Raw genomic sequence first — 17702 nt, 5'->3', positions numbered from 1 at the left:
TACACACTTCTTAGTTATATTAATCTTAAGATCTGTATACTTTTTGGTGATGATTCAAAATTTAATTTTAGAGCAATTGAGTATTTTGTTAAAAAAGGGGAGGGGTTTTTCACATGTCACGCCGTATCTCAAAAACAATTTATGATTATTGCTTAAAACTTTACACACTTCTTAGTTATATTAACCTTAAGATCTGTATACTTTTTGGTGATGATTCAAAATTTTATTTTTGAGTTATTGAGTATTTTGTAAAAAAAGGGGGAGGGGTTTTTCACATGTCGCGCTGTATCTCAAAAACGATTTATGATTATTGCTTAAAATTTTACACACTTCTTAGTTATATTAATCTAAAGATCTGTTTATTTTTTGGTTTTGATTCAAAATTTTATTTAAGAGATATTTAGTTTTTTGTAAAAGAAAAAGGGGGGTTTTCGCATGTCAGAAACTATTTATGCTTATTGCATAAAAATTCACACACAAGACGCATGGCGCAGCTGTTTATTTTTTATTGATAAGCTATTCATCTTTTTTTATACGACCGCAAAAAAATTTGCATTGCATGGTATGACGTTGGCGTTGTCGTCGTCCGAAGACACATTGGTTTTTGCACTCTAACTTTAGTTTAAGTGAATGGATCTCTATGAAATTTTACCATAAGGTTCAATACCACAAAAGGAAGGTTGGGATTGATTTTGGGGGTAATTGCCCAAATCGTTCAGGAAGGCCAAAAAGGGGCCAAAAATAAGCATTTTTCTAGTTTCCAGACAATAACTTGTGTTCAAGTGTATGGATCTCTCTGAAATTGTACTGCAAGGTACCATACCACAAAGAGAAGGCTGGGGTTGATTTTGGGGGTAATTGCCTCAAAATTTTAAGAATTAGGGGCCAAAAAGGGGCAAAAAACAAGCATTTTTCTAATTTCAGGACAATAACTTGTGTGTAAGTGTATGGATCTTTATGAAATTGTACTACAAGGTTCCATATCACATAGGGAAAGCTGGGTTTGAGTTTGGGGGTAATTGCCCAAAACTATTAGGAATTTGGGGCCAAAAAGGGGCCTAAAAACAAGCATTTTTTAGTTTCCAGACAATAACTTGTGTTCAAGTGTATGGATCTCTCTGAAATTGTACTGCAAGGTACCATACCACAAAGGGAAGGCTGGGATTGATTTTGGGGGTGATGAATCATAAGGGGGTTCAAAAAATTTGGGGGAGGGATTTTTTTTTCTTTAAAATTTTCCATTTTAAATTGGTTATTTCTGATTTATATAAACAAGCAAATAATAATGATATGGTTTGAGTAGGTAAATTAAAATTTTTTAAGTTCTTAGACCACATTCATTCTGTGTCAAAAACCTATGCTGTGTCAAATATTTAATCACAATCCAAATTCAGTGCTGTATCAAGCTTGAATGTTGTGTCCATACTTGCCCCAACTATTCAGGGTTCGACCTCTGTGGTCGTATCAAGCTGGGCCCAGCGGAGCATTTTATTTTGTAATGTTTTGATTTTCAGATTGTTTTTGCATTGGCCATTACTGAAGAGACAGCTTTGCTGAAATGTGCATCTGGTGTTAAAATGTTATTACTGTAAAATCAGAAATTATTGCAAGCATTTTTTAGTTGGTTTTTGTCTTTTTAAATCAAAATGCGATTTTTATTTTAGTGTTATTGAGAAAAATTCTGCTTCATTCATATAATCCAAAATTCCAAAATGCGAGTTCAAATTACTATGATTACAACCCTGTCACACATGTCACATTTTTGCAATAATTTCTGAATTCACAGTCCAAATTTTTCTTGTAATGAAATTAGTTTTACCAATTAAAATGTCTTATCAATAATTCAGTAAATCCTCTCAAAATGACCCTTAAATATTTTCAAACGTAGGTAACAATGACCGATATGGAAATGATTAGAAGTGGGGATATTGAGATTTTGTACAGCCATCCTGAGGCTATGTTTACGCCAGTTTTGAGCAGAATACTGTGCAGCAAAGTCTTTCAGCAAAAGGTGTGCTGCATTGCAGTTGATGAAGTTCACATGATTGAGGAGTGGTGAGTATTTTAAAAAAATGAAGATACCAAAGCGATTGAATAAAGAAAAGACCAGAATAGAGGCACTTGTTATCAAACAAAACTTAAGTTTGAAGATCAGAAAAAACACAATAATACGCTTCTTTATTTTAGATAATTCTGTGTGATCTTTTTTACATGTGTACCAAGTTCTAAGTTGAAATGGTGATTTCTTTACATATATAGATGTCCTCCAATTGCATAATGAGGGTTTTTTAGTGCTGTCTTTCTTCTTTTAGTAAGACACAAGGTTTGAGCCCTGGGGACCCGGAGCAATTACTATATTGGAATGGATATATATACTGTACATAATCACCATATATATATAAATTGCTGAAGACCCTAAATTATCTGTCAAGATGAAGAACAAGAATCAAAACTCTGTTCATTGATAATTTTTTTCTTTGTCCATGCATTGTGTGATATTTTGTCCCATTACTTCATATCCTTTATTTTCTATGTTGCAAATAGTCTTAAATAAAATAAAACACATGCAATTGAATGTCACATATATACATGTAGGGGTTTTCCATTCTGTATTACAGTTAGTAATCAATATAACACTGATTTGGATGTTAAGTGAACTTCATTTATTATTTATTTACATGATTTGCAAATATATTATACATGTATACAAATGATATATATTATGTCTCGTTTGAATTTTACAATGATGTTATACAATGTTACATTTCGTATATATATAAACATATAAGCTCATGAAAATATAGATTAATTTAAAAGATTCAGAATGATTACCAATACCTTATTTTAAAAAGATTGAGAAAAATAACTTCAAAATTATTGGTTGTTTGTTAGAAATTTTGAGAATATCTAGTTTTAGTAAAGTTCATAACTTTTTTTAATTTTCATCTTAAAATCTATTTAATGAGTTTCTGATCTAAAGACATCTACATGTTTTAATCATTTCATTCAAGTTATTCAAGATAAAAACTATTTTATTGATAGAACCCAACATATGTACAGTGATAAACAACAATGCAAATACTTCAAAATATTGGCATACAAAAAATTTATAAATTTTAGACATGTCTTTTTTCCAATCATACTAATTTACATAACATCAAAATCATTACACCTCATGACGATCATGCAGTGACTTGCTCTTGTTAATGAGTCTGAAATTATGATTTAAAACTTAGATTTAATATTTAGGTGATGTTATTTGGAGGTTTTGTTATGTTACTTTCTGAAAAAAAAGTCATACCCTTTACTGATTTCTTTTCTGCTGTCAAATTTCACATTATTAAAATTGCAGGGGAGAAGATTTCAGACCAAAGTTTAAACAGATTGGAGAACTAACAGCCCTTTTTCCTAATGCTGCTCACCTAGCTGTAACAGCAACTGCCACACCAAGTTCTATACAATTTCTTTCCAAAACACTTCAATATATCAACCCAACTATAATTCAAGTTAACCCAGACCGACCAAATTTGTTCCTCGAAATAAAAACAAGATTGTCAAACCTCGAGAAGTTTAACAAGTATGATGACATTGTTGTTCCTCTAGCACAAGAACTTAAAACTAAGAGGGACAAGTTCCCATTAACAATAGTGTATGTTGAAAGTCTAGAAGCATTGGGGTATTTCTACCAATTCATAAATTATGAGCTAAAAGAGGAGCAGTACATAGGTGAGGCAGTTCCTGAAAATAGAATTTTTGGCCAGTTTCACAAAGATTACACATCACAAATGAAACAGCACATACTCTTTGAACTACGGAAAGAGGAACCGAAACTAAGGTTGGTTTTGGCAACTGTGGCATTGGGTATGGGTCTGGATGAACCTGGAATTACTAGAATAATACATTGTAGGCCCCCAACTACATTGGAGAAATATTTTCAGGAGGTTGGAAGAGCTGGGAGAAAGGGTCAGAAAGCTGAGGCTTTGATGTACTTTAATAACAATGATCTAGCGAAAAATCGTAAGGGTTTATCGGACGCTATGGTGCAGTACTGCAAGACAAAAGATAAATGTCTAAGACTTCAGCTACTACAATACTTTGGCTTCAATAAAACAAAATTTAATGGACCAATGTATGAATGTTGCAGTTACTGCAGGCAGTTACAGTAAACAAAAGTGACAAAGATTAAAATGCAACACATTTGAAATGTTCTCTTATAAATATAACCGTACATATTATTTTATTTTGAATAATGTTTTCACTATAGCCCACAACAAGGTTTTGTGAGGTGGACAAATCCGGCCTTATTTTGATCAAATTACCTTTTCATGATCTAACATGAGTAGATTGATTATATTTTGACTTTCAATTTGCTTTACTTAAGATTTAAATAGCAAAAATTTTAGTGAAAAATACACAATATTTTTTTTATAAGACAACTCACTGTTTTACATTGTGTTGATGTGGTGACTTGTGTTAAATTTATTTCAGCATTTAATAGCCTAATTTTTATCATGAAAAAAATGCGAAGAAGTAAGTCTGCTTTGACATTTAGACATATTTTTCCAAACACTCATTAGCATTGTAAAAGCAATACAGTTTGGGCTTAAAATTTTAAACAAACTATTGACTTTATACAGAAATTTAGTCTTTTTAAAAGAGTACAAGTCATTCACCTTTCTACTTTATATTAATTTATTTAAACATCAAGAACAGATTTTTTTTATTTTTCTTTTTGGATTTTTATCAACCGTATGTATGACCAGTAAATTAATGAAATGCAAGTACATGTATATGTTTTAATTAATCTTCCAGGTCACTTTGCTCATTGTCATCATCATCATTGTTATCATCATCTGCCTCACATGGCAAATCCCTTTGCGGTCTGAATATGGTTGATTTCATATTCCTAAAAAACACATCAGTATCAAAGTTGAAAGGTGATTGACTTATACCACTGAACAATGTTAGTGCTCTGTTTTCATGAAAATTCCAAAGATCAAGATCTTTTAGCTTCTTAACTAGAGTACCAATGTCTTCCTCCGATGATCTCTTTTTATGTTTTGTTTTGAATTCGTTCAATTTCAACATTTTGTCAAAGTTTGTTGTTACATCGTTTATAACTGGTGCTGCTTTTGACATTGCAATAATAGATTTTTCGGTCTTGTTTGCCCAAAGACCTTTGATCAAATCTTTAACTAACTTCAATATATTTATGTGCGGTTCGGGTATGATTTTTGAAGTATGTAATTTATTCTATTGTGTTTTCACAATAGTTGTATACCGGTTTTGGCGGTCAGTATATAAAGAAAGTTTGCACGAATTTTAATTATCGAGGTTTGGGCAGTGACCATTGTCGAACGTTTCTTTTGTATTGTCTATTTTCGTTATGTCTGATATCGAGCCTGATCAACTACCTGATATGGAAGGTGTAGAGCTGCCGTGTCAAGCTGATTCTGATGAAATTACAAATGCTGATTTGTTGTCGTTGATGAAAACCTATTTTACCAGAAAGTTGACGGGAATTGAGAGAAATTTTGCAGATACCACACATGATCTTGCACGAAAGGTACAGAAATCTGAGAGTTCCTTCAAGTTCAAGGGTAACAAAGTTAAGTTTGACTTAAATTCTGATGTTAGATAATATTGATATTGCTGTAGACTGTATAGAGCACCGGAGATATGAGAAGGCCGTCAAAGTGCTGTTAGAATCTGGTAAATCTTTGAAGAAAAGGAATAAGCTGATTCGAATAGCAGATAAATCCGAAGGTGGTTGGAAAACTGTAGACGAGTATTTGTCTGATGACGTGGCTAGTGACTCAGAGGATGAGAAGCGCATTCGGGCGGCTGATGGCAGAGCAGTGAAGAAATTGAAAACCGTGAAGCAGGATAAGCGTCAAAACATAAAGAAAAGACCCGCGGAATCTGCTGGTGGTCCATCTAGTATTGCTCACAATGGTAATAATGGTGGTTTTTCACAGCAACAGCCCTTTCTTGTCGCGGGGGCCTCCGCCCCCATCACATCTCGTCGTAACAGAGCTAGGGACATCTGTTACAACTGTGGTCTGTATGGACATTGGGCTAAAGACTGTAAAAAAGGGGGAAATTCAGCAGCTTCCAGAGGAGCACCATACTGAGAGATCTCCAGATATTCTTAAGGTACAGAATGTAGAAAATTTTGACTCTTTTTATGATTATGAATCTGGTACTTCTTGTATAAATGTTAAAAATTGACTGAAAAATTCTTTAGATTTTTGGAAAAATATTAATGCTTCAAAGTTTATTTTAGATTTAATTGAGAATGGTTATAAAATACCTTTGATTAATGAACCAGAGAGCGTTTTGCTAAGAAATAATAAATCTGCTTTAGACCATAAAGATTTTGTAGAAAAGGCAGTTCAAGAATTGATTGATGCTAGCTTGATAAAAGAGGTATCGAACAGACCGCATGTTGTTAACCCGTTAACTGTATCGATTAATTCATCAGGTAAAGGTCGCTTAATTTTAGACTTGAGACACGTAAACAAGCAAGTTGTTTATAGTAAAATTAAGTTTGAGGACTGGAAAACTGCCAGTCAGTTTTCGACAAACGATTGTTTTGGTTTTGCCTTTGATTTAAAATCAGGCTATCATCACATAAACATTTTCCTTAATCATCAGAAGTATTTGGGGTTTTCTTGGAAGTTTGGTGAAACGGTAAAATATTTTGTTTTTACAGTTTTGCCGTTTGGCCTCTATTCAGCGGGATACGTATTCACTAAAGTTGTAAGACCTTTAATTGCTCACTGGCGCAAAGGTGGTATCAAAATTACAGCGTATTTAGATGATGGCTTGTGTTTAGCGGAGACTGAAAAGCTATGTTGCGGACAATCAGTGAGGGTCAAAAACGATTTGATATTGTGAGGTTTTGTTCCAAACAAGGACAAGTGTATATGGACACCTGTTCAAACTTTAGTTTGGCTTGTTTTCATTTGGAATTTGAAAAGTTCTTTGATGGAGTTGCCGTTAATTAAAATAGATAATTTTATCCATTTGATTGATGTAATTCTGTCTAAAGCTTTTAAAGTTAAAATTAGGTTATTAGCTAAATTATGTGGAAAAATAATTTCCTTTTCGCCAGCTATTGGAAATGTTACTCAAATTATGACAAGGTGTACTTTTTCTGTTATAAATTTAAAACAAGACTGGGATCAGTACGTTGATTTGAGACACCATTCAGATAGTATTCAAGAAATTTTGTTTTGGAAACAAAATATTCACTGCTTGAAGCCATTACCTTTATTACGGAATAATTCTGAATTTAATGTTTTCACTGATGCTAGTGATATAGGTGCAGGAGGTTATTTACAAGGTACTGATTATATTGCACACAGGCAATGGTCTGTGACAGAGGCAACAAAAAGCTCCACTTGGAGAGAGGTGAAAGCCATTGAATTATCTTTAGATAGTTTTGCGAAAGTATTAGAACACAGTTCAGTTACTTTTTTCACAGATAATCAAAATGCTGTTAGTATCATTAAGAAAGGAAGCAAATTACCACACTTGCAAGGTTTAGCTTTATCAATTTTTAATACTTGTGTGTCGCGTAATATTTCATTATATGCACAGTGGATTCCTAGAGAGGAAAACGAAAAGGCTGATGCTTTGAGTAGAATTATTGACATTGATGATTGGGGCATATCTTTTGAATTTTTCGATTTCTTGAATAGCATCTGGGGACCATTCACTGTTGACAGGTTTGCTAACATGCATAATACTAAGCTGACTAGGTTTAATTCGAAATATTGGAATCCTACAACATCAGCGATAGATGCATTCACTTGCAACTGGAATGGCGAGAACAACTGGTTAGTTCCGCCAATTAGTCTAGTTAGTAACTGTATTAACCATTTAGTCTCTTGTGTAGCAGAGGGTACACTTGTTGTTCCTAAATGGCAGTCTGCTGCATTTTGGCCTTTGATTTTTAAACAGAACTTGGAATACGCTTGTTATGTTGTTGATGTTTTAGAATTTCATGAAGTGGAAAGAATTTTTGTTGCTGGTAACAATTTAAACTCTTTGTTTGCTAATGGTAAATTTCACGGGGAAATATTAGCTGTACATTTAAATGCTTCGGTTGTGTAATATGTATATTTATTTTACAGATTTATATTACCACTGGGTATTGCGTTTTGCTACGGTGTTACTGTGTACACACATTGGACTGCCTTTTTTGGTCACTGGACCCTCATCTTATTGGTCGCTGGACTATTGTTATAGATTGTATTATTATTTGACCAAGTCACTGGACTAGTATGGATATAGTTTCAAGGTACTGTATTTTATATTTATAACTTTATTCTACCGATTGTATATATATTTTGCAGACAATATTTTCTGTTGGATTTTGGTCACAGAACGAACAGATTAAACATCCTGAACTTAGATCATTGTTTAATAGTTTATCTTCAATCATTCTTGATGCTCGTGTAAAATCTACAGTAGAAAAATATGCTGGATATTTTAAAATATTCGTTAAATGGGCTGAAAAATACTCTGAAATTAAATGTGTTTTAACTTTTACCCTGTCAAGAATTATATGTAGGTCTATATTTACAAAATTTAATGCAATCAGCTAATCATTATAGCGTTATAGAATCCGCTTTTTATGGAATTAAATGGGCACATAATCTTGCTGGGGTAGCTAATCCATGTGATTCTGAAATGGTTAGATTGATCGTAGAAGCATCAAGAAGAAAATTGAACAGACCTATAGAGAAAAAGAGTCCAGTTACTTCTGATATTATGATCAAATTATTTTCAAAGTACAATTCAGTTGGTCGTTCTCTTAAAGATTTACGGTTATTAACAATGTGTGCACTATCTTATACCGGATTTTTAAGGTATCAAGAACTTTGTAGTATAAAAGCAAAGCACATTTCATTTTGTAATCAATATATAGACATTTTTATTGAGAAGAGTAAAACAGACTGTTACAGGAAAGGCAGACATGTATTGATATCAAAGCTTGACACTCCACAATGTCCATGTACAATATTAGACTGCTATTTAAGGTCAGCAAATATTGATTTGTCTTCAGATATGTATATATTTAGACCTTTGTCATTTTTGAAGAAAACACAGAATTTTGTTCTTAGGAAGAAAAACTATAGTTTGTCGTATACCAGAGCGAGAGAATTGGTTAAATGTGCATTATCAGAGATTGGTTGTAACTCTAAAGATTTTGGTCTGCATAGTTTTAGATCGGGTGGTGCCACAGCTGCCGCTCAAAACAATATTTCAGATAGGTTATTTAAAATACACAGTCGGTGGAAATCCGATCAAGCTAAAGACGGCTATGTATAAGAAAGTTTACAGAAGCGTTTGTCAGTATCTCAAAATCTTGGTATATGATATGTAAGTTTGCTTTCTTTGTGCGTCGAGATAGTCATTGCGCCTAACAGTACCTAAATATGTATTTACTTTTCTATTATGCCTTTATCGTATAAAGGTACATATCTGAATGTGCTCAGATATGTATGCTATACAAAAATCTAGAGAGATTTAGCACATAAATACTTTATGTTCGTTTGAACACAGTGAATTTAGAACATAGATATATTTATGTGCAGTTCGGGTATGATTTTTGAAGTATGTAATTTATTCTATTGTGTTTTCACAATAGTTGTAAACCGGTTTTGGCGGTCAGTATATAAAGAAAGTTTGCACGAATTTTAATTATCGAGGTTTGGGCAGTGACCATTGTCGTACGTTTCTTTTGTGTTGAAGTCTAATTTTCATTAAGAATTCTGTTTTTTAATGTATTGAAGTTGTACGTAAAGAATTAATATGTTTTGTATATATTTTGTAGATGTTTGATTGCTGTCTTTTACCGGTATTGTTGATCAAATTGAGATTTTGTGATGTTTATAAAGGACTTTTTTGCGTAGATGTGCATGGTTTCCGTATTCAAAACATGAGCTGTTATTTATGTTTGATAAAATATTGTGATCTCTGGATCTTATTAAAATTGAGATGGTCATTGCGCCTAACAGTAATCGAGATGGTCATTGCGCCTAACAGTACCTAAATATGTATTTACTTTTCTATTATGCCTTTATCGTATAAAGGTACATATCTGAATGTGCTCAGATATGTATGCTATACAAAAATCTAGAGAGATTATGCACATAAATACTTTATGTTCGTTTGAACACAGTGAATTTAGAACATAACCTCATTTTCCTTGTGCATGTCTGCAGCCTTGTTTTTCCCAATACCACCATGAACGTTAACAGATGCAGCCCTCACTTCTGCAGCAACATGAGGTGGCAAAGTGAACTCAGTTTTTAGAATGAAGTCAATACATTCGGTAAAATACTTAGAAAGAACTGAGTGTGAGAAAAAAAATGGAATCATTGTCTTAATGATTACATTTGTTCTAACCATATCTCCTTCATGAATAGCATCTTGCATTTGCAAAATAATAAAATACCATTGAAGAAAATTGTGAACATAATTAAACAGGTCATCTTGTCCCTTTTTCACTTCCTGAATAAAAATTGTAATGCCATTCACATTTATGCTGCAGCAGTCTTGTAGTCTAGGAACAGGAACTTGTATGATAGTCTGTCTACCATTAAACAAGAGTGGTACTACTGCTGTGTTATTGTTTAATGATGCAGAGCATTGGTATGCCTGGTTGGCTATCAGTAGTTTTAGATCCATTTTTTTGGGTGCCTGAAATTAGTATATACATGTATAGACAATATGAATAAAAAAATCTGTGGTATAAATGAACATTTGTTTCATAAACTAAAAAAAACTGTCTGCAATATACAAGACTGTATTGTGATCTATAATTGATTATATTTACTACATTAGATCTTTTGGCTTTCATATCACATCTTATTTGTATATATTACTTCACTTTTGACATGACGAAGCCAACAATAAATGGTGATACATTTTGTGTAAATTATTTTATGAAACTTGTGATTCCAGAATTATTTTGTCTTTTGACCAATAGAAAGTAAAGTTATCATCCCGATGTGACTGATATGTAAATTCATGTACTGTAAGATTGCTGTTTCATTAACAAAAAATGTACAAGACAACTATGATGACGACATACCAAACTATGATCTGAAAAACAAATTTAAGTAGTCATAGTTAACTTCAACTATTAGAATGTGAAATTAAAGAAAAATATAGGTAATTTCCAATAATGAAATAATTTTTTTTATGGATGCAATGTAATTACCCCAAAAATAATGGTTTAACTGAGAAGTGTTTGTAGAATTCTATTCATAAATACCTGAGTTTCATAAGGTATATAAATGTCTGCTATCACTTCCTCCATAATGGCATCAAAACTCTTCTGTTTTGAAGGAGCATGTAACTGTTTAACATTTTCAGGTAACAGTTTGTGGGTTGGTGTGTCGTCCAAGTCTTTCATATCAAATTTTTTCATCGCATATTCAAGGAAGTAAGAATGCCCTACAGTAAGGACAAAGTCTTCATGGGCCTAAAAAAACAAACTAAAATAAATAATAACACAGTATTTTATGTAAAAAAATACTTTGAACCAGGTTATTTTTTAAACAAAAAAGTTGAATATTATTTGGCAAATTTATACATGTAATTTTGTTATCAAGAGGAAATAAAACAATGAACCTGAAATTGTGTTGATTGCTATGATGCTGTAAAATTAAAGAGTTTTACTAATAACATGAATGCATACATGTATGTGTCTGTCCAAAGTCATTAGCCTGTAATTTAGTGGTTGTTGTTTGTTTATCTGTTACATATTTGTTTTTCATTCATTTTTTGTACATAAATTGGGCTGTTAGTTTTTTCGTTTGAATTGTTTTACATTGTCATTTCGGGGCCTTTTATAGCTTACTATGCAGTATGGGCTTTGCTTATTGTTGAAGGCCATACATTGACCTATAGTTGTTAATTTCTGTGTCATGTTGGTCTCTTGTGGAAATTAGTCTCATTGGCAAGCATACCACATCTTCTTTTTTATATCACCAAACAAACAAAAAATGTTCTCTTTAGCATTTTGCTGTCGAACTTATGTTCACCAATTTTTCTCATATTTCATTGATGTACACATTCTAAAATTAACGCAGACTAAAATTAATTGTAGATAAATTTGGTTTTCATTTTAAGATCCATTTTAAAAAGTACCTGAACAGTATCCTCACATACCTTAAATCTACTTTTCACCTTTCCATTGACATTTGACCTCTGAATCAAAATCTTCAGGTTAGCTAAAGTTCCCTGGTCTCTGCTGTTACCTAATTTCAGAAATCTTTTGCATAGTTTCTTAAAAATAAATAAAATATATAAGCATAATGTACATGTGAAAATAAAAAAAGATGTTGTATGATATTACCAATGAGACAACTCTCCCACAGCATGAACAGAGACCAAATGATGTAAAAGTTACAAAAAGGCACTGAAAGATTACCATTCTACAAATTAAACTGTAGAATGGCCCTTGTTTCCTTATTTCTTTTGACTGGTACTCATATACAACCGTCTTTTTTGACATTGTTGTAGGGTATGAATGATTCTTTCATTGTTGAAGACCCTTCATAACTGTCAAGATGAAGAACAGAAATAAACACGATAAAAGCTATTATGTTCATTGATAATTTGTATTTTTCTATGTATTGTGTGCCATTGTGTCCCATCTACATTTACTCTCTCTCCTATTTGTTACATCACAAATAAAACAATTTAAAATTTCCTAAAAGTCTTTTAGGTGATATACAGCAAAACATCAGGACTAATTATCCATTAGTTAATGCTTAACAGTTTATTTTCTTAGTATCCATACATTTCTTTAATGTTTCAATGATTGTATTGATTACATTTTCAAGCCAGTAGCTAGTTATTCTGAGAAATATGAATTTTTATGAAGATAAAGCTTTAATACATTAAAATGTTTTATAGTTTCTTAGTGGTATCATTGCATGTTTTAGTTATATAAATGATAAATTGTCCATGTTAAGCATTTTTCATTTATAGGATTTGTTTTCTACTATTTACATGTAAGTCACTTTTGACAGAATGGTTTATATATTTAAAATACCTCTAGAAAGTCTTGAAGAGTGTGGAACAACTCAATTACTATTGGGTATAACTGGTCAAATCTTTCTTGCTTAGTATGTGCTCCAGCTCTTAGTGTCTTTGCCCCTTGGAATCTGACCCTGGTAAGCTGATCTCCTCCAACTGGAATCTGTAGTGTGTCTAGTTCTGCAGCTGAAATGAGATTTTATACTAGAATGCAATCACATGTGAAGATAAGCTCTTAAGAATTCATTCATAATTGATAAAACTATAAAATTCCTACACGATTAAACGGCATGTACTTTGTGAACAAATGACCAAGAAAAAAAAGTCTGGTGAAGACTTTGGCAATCATACAACTTTCTTCTTTTTTGGCCTCAATTAATACCAGTAGTCATGTGTATACAAACTTGTACTTTTCCAACTATAATGGGTTATGTTTATATGTATTTTTACGCACAGAAAAAGCAGAATTTTTTAAAAAGTCGATCATGGCAAAGCTATCTAATGAAATGAAGTAGATATACAAGACATATCACAAAGGGAATGCTGGGATTGATTTTGGGGGTAATTGCCTTCAAGTTTATGGAATTAGGGGCCAAAAAGTGGCAAAAAACAAGCATTTTTCTAGTTTCATAACAATAACTTGTGTGTAAGTGTATGGATCTTTATGAAATTGTACTACAAGGTTCCATATCACAAAGGGAAAGCTGCAATTGTGTTCGGGGGTAATTGCCCAAAACGTTTAGGAATAAGGGGCCAAAAAGGGACCAAAAATAAGCATTTTTCTAGTTTCCAGACAATAATTTGTGTTCAAGTGTACGGATTCTCTGAAATTGTACTGCAAGGTACCATACCACAAAGGGAAGGCTGGGATTGATTTTGGGGGTAATTCCCTCAAAATTTGAGGAATTAGGGGCCATAAAGGGGCAAAACAACAAGCATTTTTCTAGTTTCAGGACAATAACTTGTGTGTAAGTGTATTTTATTTAGCTCGCCACCACTTTGGTCAGTTGTCTGTTGTCCGTAAACTTTTCTATAAAAATTTTTTCTTCTGAAACTGCTCAATAGAATAAAATAAAATGCTCCGCTGGGGCGCAGCTTGATACGACCGCAGAGGTCGAACCCTGAACAGTTGGGGCAAGTATGGACACAACATTCAAGCTTGATACAGCACTGAATTTGGATTGTAATTAAATATTTGACACAGCATAGGTTTCTCACACAGAATGAAAGTGGTCTAAGAACTTAAAAATTTTTAATTTACCTATTCAAACCATATCATTATTATTTGCTTTTATATATAAATCAGAAATAACCAATTTAAAATGGAAAATTTTTAAGAAAAAAAAAGGAAAAAAAAATCCCCCCCCAAATTTTTTGAACCCCCTTATGATTCATCACCCCCAAACTCAATCCCAGTTTTCCCTTTGTGGTATGGTACCTTGCAGTACAATTTCAGAGAGATCCATACACTTGAACACAAGTTATTATCTGGAAACTAGAAAAATGCTTGTTTTTGGGCCTATTTTTGGACCCAACTTCCTAAACGTTTAGGGCAATTACCCCCAAACTCAAACCCAGCTTTCCTTTTGTGATATGGAACCTTGCAGTACAATTTCATAAAGATCCATACACTTACACACAAGTTATTGTCCTGAAACTAGAAAAATGCATGTTTTTTTTGCCCTTTTATGGCCCCTAATTACTAAAATTTGAGGGAATTACCCCCCAAAATCAATCCCAGCCTTCCCTTTGTGGTATGGTACCTTGCAGTACAATGTCAGAGAGATCCATACACTTACACACAAGTTATACACCTTTCCACTCTCCTGTCAATCATCAGTAAATTGACCAATCACATGTGGTTAATTTACCACATGTGTAAACATTTGATAGCAGCACGTGTTGTCGGCCATAACCTCGGTCAAACATTCTTATCTTAACAGTTAATTTGAACTAACAATTAAATTGTCCAAAATATTGTTTTTGGGAAAGGAATCAATGTAAGAGGGTAGAGGAAGGTCAAGTAGTCAACTTGAAACAACAAAAAAAGATTTTTTAATGAATGACAGTTATTAATTAAATCAATTAAAAAGTAATATGATGGCAGTGATTATTGCTATAAAAATATTGTTTACATGCTATTTAAAAAAAAAAAAAAAAAAAAAATTCTGAAACACGAGATTTGAATTGGTGTACAAGTTGATTGAAATTGATATTTTTTTTCATTTATTTAAAAGATTTATACAATAAAACATGCAAGTTAGTATGTATAATTTCTGGATATTACAATTATATATCATATAGTAAAGATTCAGCAACAAAAGAATTGACACCTTTCCCATTTCGATTAAAAAGAATTATCCCTGACTTATTCAAATGTTTAAATATTTATACTTGGAAGCTGTTTAAATTGAAAACTACAGGATATCTGTCATCTTTTGGATGGACAGATTAACAAAATTTCAATTTTCCAGTATAATATTTGTACAAGAACTATTCCATGTTCTTTGACGATCAAATTATTGTAGAGGTAGTACCTTACAATCAATCTGGAGGAGAAATTATATACAACTTCATTGGAATGAGATGGAAATTAACTTTACTGATCTGAAAGTCTGCATGGAATGAAATGATGTAGTGAATTAGATATTTGTAGTCTTTTTGTGTACAAAATGTATAAAAATGAAAGTATTTATGTTTGTACTGCCCTCATCGCTAGCATTTCCTTAATCGTTAAAAGGCAGAGGGGAAACTCATATAATAATAAAAAACTATATTTCAATAGATGCTTCATAAAAAGTAAGATAATGTTTAATTTTGATATGACTTTGGTCTACTGTGGGAGAATTTGCTGATTGTACTTGACCTTTTTTCAAAATTTTAAGTATAATTTACAAAAACAAAAAAAGAAAAGAAGTGAGAGGTATTGTATACATTTTATTTTCTTAATTTGAAAAAAAGGGTGAGTACAATGTGCAAAGATTCATGTTAAGGACAAGAGGTATGTAAAAATTTAAAACAAAGACGAACTACAATGACCAAATATCCATGTAAGCACATAATCAATTTATTTTCTTTTGTTCTTTATATTTTACTTAGTGATAGGAATTTTAATATCATTAAGTTATCTATGGATATAAAAAAAGAAAACCTGTTTAATGTTATTTGATAAACAATCAATAGATACTGGAGCAATAATGCTTGTTTTACAAGTTGACACATACTGTGTTTGTCTACACAGTAAACACACTTATCAGCATTCATTAGCCATGCTTAATTAAACCTGTAATTTATCATCATAATATATCGTATCAATCATGCAATATAATATTCTATATCTTGGTGTTAAACTACATTTTTGGGGAATGAGGGTAATCCAATAGCTTCAAATTTGCAATATTTTAATTATTTCTTTTATTCAGTATAAATGGAAATAATTTCTTCAAAATATCTTAAATTTATCTCTCAACCCTTCAGGAGTAACTATTTCATCATATTTCAACACAAAAACAAATATATGAACAACATATTCCTTTTATTTATATTTGTTTATAACAAATTCTTTACTTTGTTATCATTCAATGTTCATAATAACCGCCATTTTGTTGATTAGCTTGACCTAGGATGCTGGGTTGCCATGTGTTTCTAAGGGGGGCGGGGCATACAAGTAGATAATGGAAAGGTGTATGTATTGTCATGAAACTAGAAAAATGCTTGTGTTTTGCCCATTTTTGGCCCCTAATTCCTAAAATTTGGAGGCAATTACCCCCAAAATCAATCCCAGTTGTGATATGGAACCTTGTGGTACAATGTCAGAGAGATCCAAACACTTACACACAAGTTATGTCTGGAAGTTACAAAAATGCTTATTTTTGGCCCCTAATTCCTTAACTGTTGGTACCATAACCCCCAAAATCAATCCCCACCTTCCTTTTGTGGTATTGAACCTTAAGGTAAAATTGCATTGAGATCCATTAACTTAAACTAAAGTTAGAGTGCGAAAACTAATGTGTCTTCGGACGACGACGACGGCGACGCCAACGTCATAACAATATACGACCACAAAATTTTTTTTGCAGTCGTATAAAAAGTTGGTCTGCTTCATTTTTAGGATACATGTCATCTATAATCTATCCCATCGAACTAGAGATAAAGGATACTGCAGATACAGTTAAGTCTGCCTCATATCTTGACTTACATCTAGAAATTGACAATGAGGGTCGGTTGAAAACAAAACTTTACGACAAAAGAAATGATTTCAGCTTCCGAATTGTGAACTTTCAATTTCTATGTAGCAACATTCCAGCAGCACCTGCATACGGAGTATATATCTCCCAATTGATACGATATTCCCGGGCTTGTGTTTCCTATCATGATTTCCTTGATAGAGGATTGCTGCTCACAAGGAAGCTATTAAACCAAGAGTTCCAAATGGTGAAGTTGAAGTCATCCATTCGTAAATTTTACGGACGCCATCACGAGTTGGTTGACCGTTATGGAATAACCGTTTCACAGATGATATCGGATATGTTCCTTATGTCGTAACTACAATACCCTCCCTTTTCGCGAATGTGACTTACCGAATTAGACTATTTACCGGATTTGTAATAACATAAGCAACACGACGGGTGCCACAT

General features: G+C 32.5%; 3 protein-coding genes across 6 annotated transcripts in view; 2 read left to right on the top strand and 1 right to left on the bottom strand.

Moving 5' to 3' along the window:
• Positions 1-4166, top strand: part of LOC127698167 (ATP-dependent DNA helicase Q1-like) — an 82974-nt gene extending 78808 nt beyond the window's left edge. The window contains exons 2-3 of the mRNA XM_052224168.1: positions 1889-2055; positions 3353-4166. Of these exons, the coding sequence (XP_052080128.1) occupies positions 1895-2055; positions 3353-4166 (975 nt within the window). The 5' untranslated portion in view covers positions 1889-1894. The remainder of the gene's footprint in view (positions 1-1888; positions 2056-3352) is intronic.
• A 944-nt stretch (positions 4167-5110) lies between these two features.
• On the top strand, positions 5111-9920 carry LOC127726267 (uncharacterized). Of its 2 annotated transcripts, XR_007993502.1 has the most exons (3): positions 5111-6156; positions 8142-8308; positions 9848-9920. XR_007993502.1 is itself a non-coding variant. In XM_052233615.1 (2 exons), exon 1 carries the CDS (start codon positions 6991-6993, stop codon positions 8119-8121), a length of 1131 nt encoding a protein of 376 aa, XP_052089575.1. In that variant the 5' UTR covers positions 5111-6990; the 3' UTR covers positions 8122-8308; positions 9848-9920. The 2 variants fall into 2 exon arrangements, 1 of the variants encoding a protein (XP_052089575.1); XM_052233615.1 differs by having other exon boundaries at positions 5111-8308.
• The window catches only part of LOC127726061 (uncharacterized), a 45486-nt gene continuing 36698 nt past the window's right edge, over positions 8915-17702 (bottom strand). The window contains exons 3-6 of one of the 3 annotated variants that reach the window (XM_052233429.1): positions 13082-13251; positions 12193-12309; positions 11294-11503; positions 8915-10716 (exon numbers count right to left, since the gene is read on the bottom strand). In XM_052233429.1, coding sequence (XP_052089389.1) covers positions 10201-10716; positions 11294-11503; positions 12193-12309; positions 13082-13251 — 1013 coding nt within the window. In that variant the 3' untranslated portion in view covers positions 8915-10200. Of the gene's footprint in view, positions 10717-10737; positions 11517-12192; positions 12310-13081; positions 13252-17702 lie in introns of those variants that run through there. The other 2 variants (XM_052233458.1, XM_052233523.1) reach the window with 2 other exon arrangements.

Source organism: Mytilus californianus, unplaced genomic scaffold (assembly GCF_021869535.1).
Source record: "Mytilus californianus isolate M0D057914Y unplaced genomic scaffold, xbMytCali1.0.p SCAF_1, whole genome shotgun sequence".
In the NCBI taxonomy this organism is placed as follows: Eukaryota; Metazoa; Mollusca; class Bivalvia; order Mytilida; family Mytilidae; genus Mytilus; species Mytilus californianus.
Note: the sequence above shows the minus strand (reverse complement) of the source record. Positions and strands in the feature narration are given on the sequence as shown.

Bases quoted from the DNA above. Each gene is read 5' to 3' on its own strand.
- LOC127726267 (XM_052233615.1), top strand. From the start codon at position 6,991: ATGGAGTTGCCGTTAATTAAAATAGATAATTTTATCCATTTGATTGAT.